Below are 9,855 nucleotides of genomic sequence, written 5' to 3'. Positions count from 1 at the left end.
ACAGATGATATATGGTATGCAAACATCTTCGGATCCACCTGAAGAACGACAAAATTCACCATTTATTATATTTTGAATCCAGTAGAAAGAGGATTAACAACGTTTTGCTCTTCTGGTCTCATAACTCTTGATAAAATGCCAAAGAATAAAGGTTGAGGTGTTTGTGTTTCAAGAAATGTCATTAGATTTGTACATCTGTTCAATTAGATTTTAGATCTCTCGTGAAATCTCTTAGCTAGTCGTAGATTATGGGGAGGTGGGTGATTCCGTTCATTTCTTCCTAGTTGTCGTAGAAAACAGCTCGGAAGATACGGCTTCGAGCGTTCCGGCGCACTATTTTCTACAACGAGTTCGATTGGAGTGCGCCAGGCTTGTGCACGCGTCGCATCTTCCGGGCCGTTTTTTTTTTACGGCAATCAGGAAGAAATGGACGAAATTACCCTCTCCCCTCCATAATCTACCACGCCGTATACGAATACTCCTCAAGTTCGTGGGGTGATGCCTTTAAAACAACTAAAACAGCTGTTCTTTCATTTGCAAGTGCAACGTATGAAATAGTGAAACAGAATTATAGTAGAATCAAAACGAAATGAAACCGGGTGCAGTTGCGTACGCAGCTGCGCTCGAAGCGGCACGGTGGAGATAGCGGTTGGAACGTAGATGGAACCATCGCCAACTCGAACGATGCTAGCGGAGATCCTCCTCATATCTAATAGCTATGTTACCGCACCGTACTTCACGTCGTTTTGACCCGACTATAGGTCATATTTGAGTTTTCACAAACTCATGCAGGTTTGTTCATGTTTGGGCTCAAAAACGCTCCTACTCTATTCTTACATCTTTTCTAACGTCATCAACATTCTTGAACGTTTAACGTTTCTAACCTACATCATCTAGGCGTCTGTAATCTGAATTTCGCCGTTGGAAGCGTTCTTCACAGAGGCGTTAGGCACAAAAAGCGCTGAAGCACCTTTCACTTAAGACAGAACGTCTCGTAATAATCGTAGTTTTAACTCTGTGTAAATATCGTCTTAAGGATGTTAGGAAAAAACAAACAAAAAGCTATTATATTTCATTTTATGGACCGATCCAAGTTCAGGTTTAATTTTAACTGCCACCTTCATAGAGCCGCCAGCTTCCTTTCTAGTCAGTGCTAGTAGAACGGGTTTTTTTGTAGTGTAAATAAAAGTGCTTTAGCTTTTCTATGAGGAATAGGGCACACTCGCAAATACAGATATTGCGTACAGAAATTTGGGTGGCACTGACGGAAATGATGATAATCTCCGGTTTTTACCAGATTTGAGATTCAAACGATTTAAGCACACCGTGAAAATGTGTTAATGACGATCACTGCATGATTTTTCAAAATTTTTGAAACATTCGGCGATAAACTAACAAGACAGCAGTTCCAGATCATGCAAACATAGACTAGAATTACCAGCGTATAGAAGGCCAAGACGACAAGAAACACGGTACAATGGCCTAAGCGACTGTGCTCGCAGCGGGGCGGTGGAGTGTGCGCTTAGAAAAAACGTAGAGTTCTGGTTATAAACTAGGGGAGCGAGAGTGGCTCCCTTTATTGTCGTACAGAGCGGGGTGAAAGACGACGTTCTTTCCTACGAAGTCGGTTGCAACGCACCACGCTTGTGCACGCGCTGCGCCCACGTGCGAGCGGCCAGAGATTTATTCAAGTAAACCAATGAATGGGCTGCTGAGGGAAGCGGAGTGTGTACAAGGGTGGACGTTCTAACGTACTTCGTAGAAACTAAATTGGTTCCCACGCCGTTTTTAGGACGACTAGGAGGAATTCAACGGGGTCATAGTCGTTTCCGTAATTTACAACCTTGCGTTTACGAACTCTACGTTTTCCTTGGGTTTCCGCACCATGTGTCAGTTTCCTGATATGCTGTCTTCAAAGGCTTAAAGGCATCACCCCACGAATCTGAGGTGGTGCAGATTTTAGGTGGAGTATTCTTATAAGGGATAGCAGATTATGGAGAAGAGGGTGATTCCGTCCATTTCTTCCTAATTGCGGTAAAAAACGGCCCGGAAGATTCGGCGCCGCACAAGGCTGGGGCGGTCCAGTCGAACTCCTTGCAGAAAATAGTGCTCCGGAACGCTCGAGGAAGTATCTTCCGGGCCGTTTTTTACGGCAATTAGGAAGAAATGGACGGAATCACTCTCTTCCCCATAATCTACTACGCCGTATACTAATACTCCACCTGAAATCCGTACCACCTCAGATTCGTGGGGTGATGTCTTTAAAGGATCTATGACATGTAAACTAAAGTTACTAAGAGAAAAAAGTAAGTTAGAGCGTCGGAAAATAAGAGGGCCACCCAGGGAGCCCTCTCCAACTACATTTTTCCCGGCTAAAGGTACGAAGAGAAAAAAGGAAGACACAGCTTCCCGAAGTGAGGGCACAGTTGAGTGCCCCCAAACACATTTTCCCACAGCTGAGTGTTTTTAGACAAAAGAGAAAAGCAGCTAAAGAAATAAAAGAAATGTTCTGTTTTTGGGGGGTGCACTTTGCTCGAAACACCGCGGAAGTTCGGTCAAACTCAGCGACTCTGTATGTTTCTACCAGAAATGTTTAGGATTCAAACACATTGAATTGATCTGTTGTGTTCGTAAACAATGGCAGGATCAATCTGAAATTGCAACACTAACAGCATTAGGTCCAGTCACATTTCCAATGCAGAAATTACTCATTGCACCTCCAAAAGTGAATACATTGCTAACGACTGTCGACATGAGTGGCACTGCCAGTAAACATTGCTTCGTCTAGGAGAAATACTAAGGAGAATAGCCCTTTAGACTTATCGAGGAGAATTACTGCCGGCTAGTGAGATAAAATACTTTTCTTAGAAAAAAAAAGACTTCATCGCATCAAAAAAGGAGATGCAGAACGAAACAGCTCACATTTCCGGGTCATTATTCAAGCCATATTTCAAAACGACCCTAACGGTTAAGATTCAGGCGAAACCATCGCTGTCTTCCACTTGGACTGCATAGATAAATTGTGCTATCGAAGATCCCACCCCACTGTTTGGTCGATTTTCTAGCGTAAATACGGTACAACGTTTCCTCTTTGCGTGATCCAACCATTACGCTTACATTTCCGGTGCTAAGATGACTATCTAATTTGAATCGATGAAAAATTGAATTTGTGATGAATCTGTCTTGAACAATTTTTCATCCCACAACATTTTAACGGCTAGAACGCCCTCATCCGCTTAGATAATTGGATATAGATCCTGAAGAGCGTACTCGATAACGCTGACAATGCGAGTATCCTGATAGTTTTTTTCTGAGTGAAAAACTAGTGAGAAAGTAGAAAGTATGAACGGTTGTTATACGGTGAGATCTCAAACTTGAAATTCCTCGGATGCTAGGATCGTGATGCATGATTGCGGATTTTGTGCCACAAATGCGGTAGACACATGGGGTACAACAGAATATAAGACAAACGAACGACAGACAAGTACAGATCGACTATACAACCACAGTCAACTCGAGAAAGAGTTTAGTCCTTAACTAAGGAAATTACTACTTACAATCTCATTACAATTTACAACTACAGACTCACCCACAGAAGAACAAGAGCTTGAAAGACATTGACAGAAATTAGGGAGTAGAAGTAAGTCCGAAAACAAAATTATCACTGATTCACGAATTTTTCCCCATTTCTCGAGTAAGCAAGAAAATGAAGTAGAAATGTTCGCTCCGCATAGGTTGAATACTCAGAAAAAAACATCCGCGTTACGGAACGACCACATTTTCAACACGCCACAATGCATGCACAATATTTTATTTTTGTTCACAGATAAGGAAACTGGATCGTGAAACAAAACATTTTTTTCCACCAGTTATGCACCTAAATCAGTATCCTTCCGGTAGGTGAATTGTAGGAGACAGAGTACCCACACCCATACAGATAGCACAAAAATGTCATCGCAGTACAAAATAAGTGTTAAATTCGTGATCGAAAAAAAATTGACTTATCTGAAAAGCATCCATGTGTTGAATGGCCTTAGATATGCTAGATGAAGAGCTCAATAAAGATTTCATCGGCGTATATTTGTGTGTGTATTATTTATTCAGTCTTACGCTTTACAATTGAAATCCGGCAGCGTAAATAGACAAATTTCAACACCCTATATATCAAAAATAAAGTAACTAGAAACTGTGCTAACAAGTAGGCAATAATATCCAAGCAAAAGTATTGTATAAACGACATATCCCTTGAAGCCAGCACAAGGTGGTCCATTCTACCTTCTTCTGCCACCAACTTCACCCACCGCACGATCTCGGCTCGAGCAGCATCTGGACGACCTCGAAGATACTTGGCTACCTTTGCTGCTTTGAGTGCATATGAACTGAAATTCAACGTATATGACTGAAAGTGGGACTCTAGGCAAACAAATGTGTAACACTATAAAATGCTTCATAATCTAATGTCCTATAAGAAGGACATTAGACATCACTCTTAACACCTTTTAACCATCTCTTAATCCAAGGGAGTCGAATGTCCGAAAAAGTAGACGCTAAAATTCGCTTTGTTAAGAAGGAATTTCTATTATTATTGCTATGTCGTTAATTCATTTCACTGTCATACTTATGCTCAGAAATGACAAATAACTTACCTGTTGGCCGGAAGTGTTTGACGGATAGCTGCAATCAGCGTATCCTTATCCAGCTCATCTTTTTCGACAACCACAGCCAAACCTCGGCGTTTCATATTCTTTGCATTGAGAGCTTGATCCACAAAAAGCGGGATCGTCACCATTGGCTTTCCACAAAATATTGCTTCCAACACAGAGTTCATCCCAGCATGTGTAATAAAAAGCGACAATCGTTTATCAGCTGAAAAACTGAAGCAAATTAAAATATCACGTATATAAATAGCATAAGACTAACAAAGAACATGTGTTGCTGTGGGAAGATGGAAATTTAAAACCGACCAAGTAGCTCCATTTGAGGTATCCATTTCATTATGTGAATATTAGGATAGTTTTTAAAAAGAACACTATTGTTTTCGTCCTCGTATTTCCATATGAAAGTGGCGTCAGGGAATGAAGCAAATGCGGCAATTATGTCTGAATGCAGAGGTGGAGTGAACAAAATTAAAAAGTCATGGAAAAAACTACACGAAATCTATTGAGAGGGAACTCTGAAATCAGCAATCACATATGATCCAATGAAAAATCTGAGGAAATAGACTCTTGCACCTTCCTTTGCCTGATTGCGGACATGTTAAAACCAAGGAAATAAGGTAGCCGTAGAAAACACGGAGATTTGCCAAATTAAATAGCATCTACACAATCAGAAGTTACCTTACTGAAGTCATAAGTAGTTACAGCAACTTTCATTCCTTCTTACATTCTTTTGTTTGGAAATTCTTTAACTTTTTAAAATATATTCAAACAACTCTGACCCTAAGCACATGCAATAGGTTTTTCTCATCCTTACAATATACGCGACGTACAATCATACTGTTGTTTATAACTGCTATAGGTAGCTCCGTCATACTACCGCTGGATAAATGACCTCTCACCAGAGGCGACACGCTACATCGTAAACGCCCGTACCTTGCGGGTATAGCAGTGCAACGGATACGCTCACTTTGCTCACCATGAGGAATGCCCTTGAGTGTTATCATGCGCATGTCCACATGATACAGACAGGGATAACCTCATTTTGAATATAGCACAATGATACCATATAACTCAGCATATAACTATACGACAATTAATTGGAAACGAGTCAGGAAATTTTGGAAAAAGACGATATAAAAGAGAAGATAAACGACAAAAAAGATGAAAGCGTTGGTTAAAACGGATCATAGGCGAAACGGGAGTTCTCAGCGCATAGAATGTAGGTTCACACACCTTGCTTCAATCGCATGGGCATATCCTTTGATTGAGCTAAAGATCCCAGTGAAAACAGGACGTTCATAGGGCGCTCGTTCAAAATTGCATTCATTTTCTATAAATGTTAATTAGATTACTAATCTGCTGTTAGGGTTGAGTTAAGTGACATTATTTATAAGAAAAGTCCTTGAAATTGACAAAAAAAAAACCTCGTTTAGTTTTTCTGGCTTATATATGGCCGCTCCTCCAATATATCGCAATATGTTTGCTGTGGGACGAGGTGTCTCGGTGAACTCGTTGACATTCATAAGTACAACCCCAGTTTTGTCCTATAAACAAAAACAAAATGGAAGCGCTTGTTTTGTACTCTTCAATGAGACCAAATCTCCTCCGTAAAACTCTCGAATTAGGAGTGCTAAAGCAAGATAATGGTGAATTCGGACTGAAAAGGAAGCTGCTCATTTAGTGCCTACAATTATTTTAAAAAAAAGGAGGCCCAACTACGGTATTCGTGCGATGATTGTGTGGAGCACTTATTTATCTATTTTTCTAATACAATCCAGTCCCTGAATGATGAGAACAGGTAATTCGCGGCGTTTCAAGTATAGGGCCTGCAACCATTCGAGGAAGAAAATGTGCCGTGATGACTAATAATAGAGCAGCCCCGTTCTTCGTATTTTTCTCTACTTTTTCTCTACCTACTAACTTCCTCGCTATCTAGAGGAGAATCCCCTCCGTGACTTTTCAAGAACATTTTCATTTCAATTCCATGGTTACTGCTAGTGAAAACAACTATTAAAAACTACTGCTAATTGATATACAGAAGTAACCTTGAGCAAAGTGCGTAATTCGGAAAACCCAGGACGAGCTTCATTGGCTAGTTTCCAAATATCTCTTTCCTGTGCAGTGAGGCGCTTGTGCATGTCAATTGCAATTTTGAAGTTGCCTAGACGCTCCCAAAAATTCATATTATCAGTATACGTCGTAAGCATTCCTGAAAGAAGTACTTCGTGGCTTGCCTTCATAACGCAATACAGAAAAAGGAGTCATATATATATATATATATATATATATATATATATATACATATATATATATATATATATATATATATATATATATATATATGAGGTTAAGATGCGTTCACCGGTAATGGCAAAGAAACGAGACAGAGATTGTAGTATAATCAGAATTGCACTCACCTGGCACAAAACTAGGGTTTGCAGGAAACCCAGCAACTTCCTGGATGTATGGTGTAACTCCGAGGGCTGATACAACCACGGTGTTTTTAACGCCAATCAGCTAAATAGAGCTGCTGGTAAAAACAAGATATAAGGAGAATCAGAAATGTGAGCTGTTTTCCATATTATACAAAGTTGGAAAAGTTTTAAAACGGAGGATAACACAATAGTTCTGAGATTTCAGAAACACACAGTTCAAGTCCAGTGATCACCCAATCTAACCTTGTTTGTGCAAGAATCTTCAGAAATTTGTATCTATCAACGGCATATTTAAGTACTATTTACGTTACAACTTCTTTTTGGGATATTACATAGAGTTGGGATTCTTCAAACAGACATGGAACAGTCTTTCGAATAATCCGCGCGAATGAGAAACGCCATAAATTTGCACTGGACGCCGTTCTACTAATACAAATGTCCCACCGTTTCCTGCCTTTCTCTTGATAATAATTGTAAAATTCTGAAATAGGGTTTCAGAAAGTCAAAAAAAAAAGAAAAAAAATCACAAAAAAATAATTAGCATTCATACCTCAAGGATGGCAACTGCGCAGAGCTCGTAGGCCTCATGAAGAGCAACATCGAATTTATAGCTGCGAAGAGTATCGAGAATATCAACGTCTTCGGAAACTCCTTAGAAGAAATTATATAAAACACAAGTAGTTGACACAATTTTTACGGGTGAAATTCAGCAAGCTCAGGCAAATCTACCAGTGATGTTGATGCAAACTTGCAAGATCAACAATTCTCTTTCTAGAAAAATGTGCAGTTGCTGTCTTCGCAGAAACCACACAAATCTACAATTAATGGGCACTTTAGATCGGAAGAATTTGCTAGCATTTCCCACAGACTCCAAAAGTATTACCAGAAATACTGATGAGAATACTTCCAGACTCTACTTTTACGTCACCATAAACTATGAGAGGATTGATTCCTAGTAGACTGAATCAGCACAATAAAGTAATCTGGAGAGAAGACGACTCGACTGTGTAGTAGTATTTTCTTCCAAAAAAATAAGTCAATCAAAGCAATCCGAACAAATAATGAACGCGGCGCAGCTCCAAAGAAGCCATATGGGTTATAGTGGGGTCAAAACGACTTGAAGCCTGGTGCAGCTGCGGAGGCCGCTGCGCTGAAAGTGGCGCGGCGGACTTAGCGGTTGCGATCGAGGTGGTGCTTTCGCCATCTCCATCCATCTCTGCAGTTTGAGTGGAGCTGGCGGAGGCCTAACCGCGATCGCAACAATAGGTTCCACCTCAACGCTTCTACCGCAGGCGATTACGCAACTGCACCATGTTTCAGGGTGTTTTGACCTTTATATGGCCTTTTACAGACTAAACACGCATTCGTAAACCTCCGACGATTCTGAGTTGAACCGAACGCGACGATTGCATCCCAGTAGACTGCTCAACGATAGAAACCTTATCCCTTATTATTTGTCCACACCGCAGTTGTGCTGAATACTTACTGAGGACGTCCAAAATCGGAGACACAGTAATATGTTAACCTTCTGTATTCACTGATGAACGAACAATGGGCAGATCTTGTTTTCGTCTGTAGAAAGGTCACACAATCGCTTCTTGGGCTTCTTGCTCTACCAAGCCCAATTTTTTGAAGTCCCACTCCATGACGATTGCTGCTTCCGAATATCAATAAGAATGTTAGTGTTCCCAAAAAAAGTGAGTCTATTACCTTTGCAAACATTCCGATTGATTGCCATGAACCTTTCCCAATCATCCATACTCATGGAACGTCCTTCCATTTTTGGAGTCTCCCAGAGAGCGGATCCTTTAATGCTGGAAGTTGTTATCTACAAGCATGACAAATGTTTGCGATACTTCCTGAGAATCTTACTCCAGTTGCAACCAATCATCTGGATTGTTGTATTTTGATTGATAGGGAATTTGTCGGGCTGCTGATGTATGTCCTACGATATTCACGTGAGGGTCTATTAGGGGAGAAAATATCGTCTAAATTGAAAGGCTTGACAAGGATCGTGACGATACGTGAAATATATAAACCTACTTCAAACAGAACACTTCTTATGAACACCCTGACAATGTTTTGCTAAGCTTACCACGTTAAGTCCATCTTTGACCAAAATATCTGCAATATTTCCCATAAAGAGCACATGACTGTGGGCAAACGTCGGACTCCATAAGAGCACATTGACAGCGAAAGAAACTCTCGAAAGAGTCAAAAGCAGAAGCGCAATCATCTAAAATTGTCTCTTTAGAAAAAAAAGAGAATGAGGGGAGTTCGGTGTTTGTCGTGAAAAAGGGAATGGAAACATGAATGGAAGCAAGGCGCCTCTTATCGGCAATATTTTACGAAGAGATACCAATATTTCCACTTACCAACGATCAATCAAAAGGTACGCCCAACATCAACAAGTTTCTCACCGTTAATGCATGTTAGAGCAAATCGCATTTGAGTATCACCAGTGCTCTTTCGTCACAATCCTGTTCTAAAAAGGAACATGAGGTCTTTCTACGCAAAACCGGTGAGGAAGAGGTGAAACGAACTCAATATTGTTCTCAAGACAATAAAAAAATTCGAGCATCATCAACTCACCTGAATGAGGCATTCTTAAAAAAATTGAATAATGATCGATGACATACAAGCGATAAACGGAACTTTTGCTCCGACATCCTTCACTTTTGGACGACTCGCGAAGTAATCCTCATCACTTGGGCTGCACTCCATGAGCTAGATCCCTTCACTTGAACAGGGTTCGGCTCCTA

General features: G+C 40.5%; 1 protein-coding gene across 2 annotated transcripts; it reads right to left on the bottom strand.

Annotated features, from left to right (window-relative positions):
• Positions 1–65: 65 nt before the first annotated feature.
• On the bottom strand, positions 66–9,541 carry RB195_017699 (uncharacterized protein; the record flags this gene model as incomplete). 2 transcript variants are annotated; one of them, XM_064184805.1, is made up of 15 exons in its annotated part: positions 2,976–3,007; positions 4,276–4,379; positions 4,647–4,674; positions 4,729–4,866; positions 4,965–5,099; positions 5,892–5,988; positions 6,083–6,202; positions 6,704–6,867; positions 7,076–7,175; positions 7,644–7,744; positions 8,804–8,907; positions 8,966–9,081; positions 9,189–9,217; positions 9,297–9,329; positions 9,514–9,541. In XM_064184805.1, 15 exons carry the CDS (start codon positions 9,539–9,541, stop codon positions 2,976–2,978), a joined length of 1,329 nt encoding a protein of 442 aa, XP_064040685.1. The 2 variants fall into 2 exon arrangements, with proteins under 2 accessions (XP_064040686.1, XP_064040685.1); XM_064184804.1 differs by lacking the exons at positions 2,976–3,007; positions 9,514–9,541 and adding an exon at positions 66–195 and having other exon boundaries at positions 4,302–4,379; positions 4,647–4,866; positions 9,189–9,329.
• Positions 9,542–9,855: the final 314 nt, after the last annotated feature.

This window comes from Necator americanus, chromosome II (genome assembly GCF_031761385.1).
Source record: "Necator americanus strain Aroian chromosome II, whole genome shotgun sequence".
Lineage (NCBI taxonomy): Eukaryota > Metazoa > Nematoda > Chromadorea > Rhabditida > Ancylostomatidae > Necator > Necator americanus.
The sequence above is the reverse complement of the archived record's forward strand: the minus strand, read 5'-3'. Positions and strand labels throughout refer to the sequence as shown.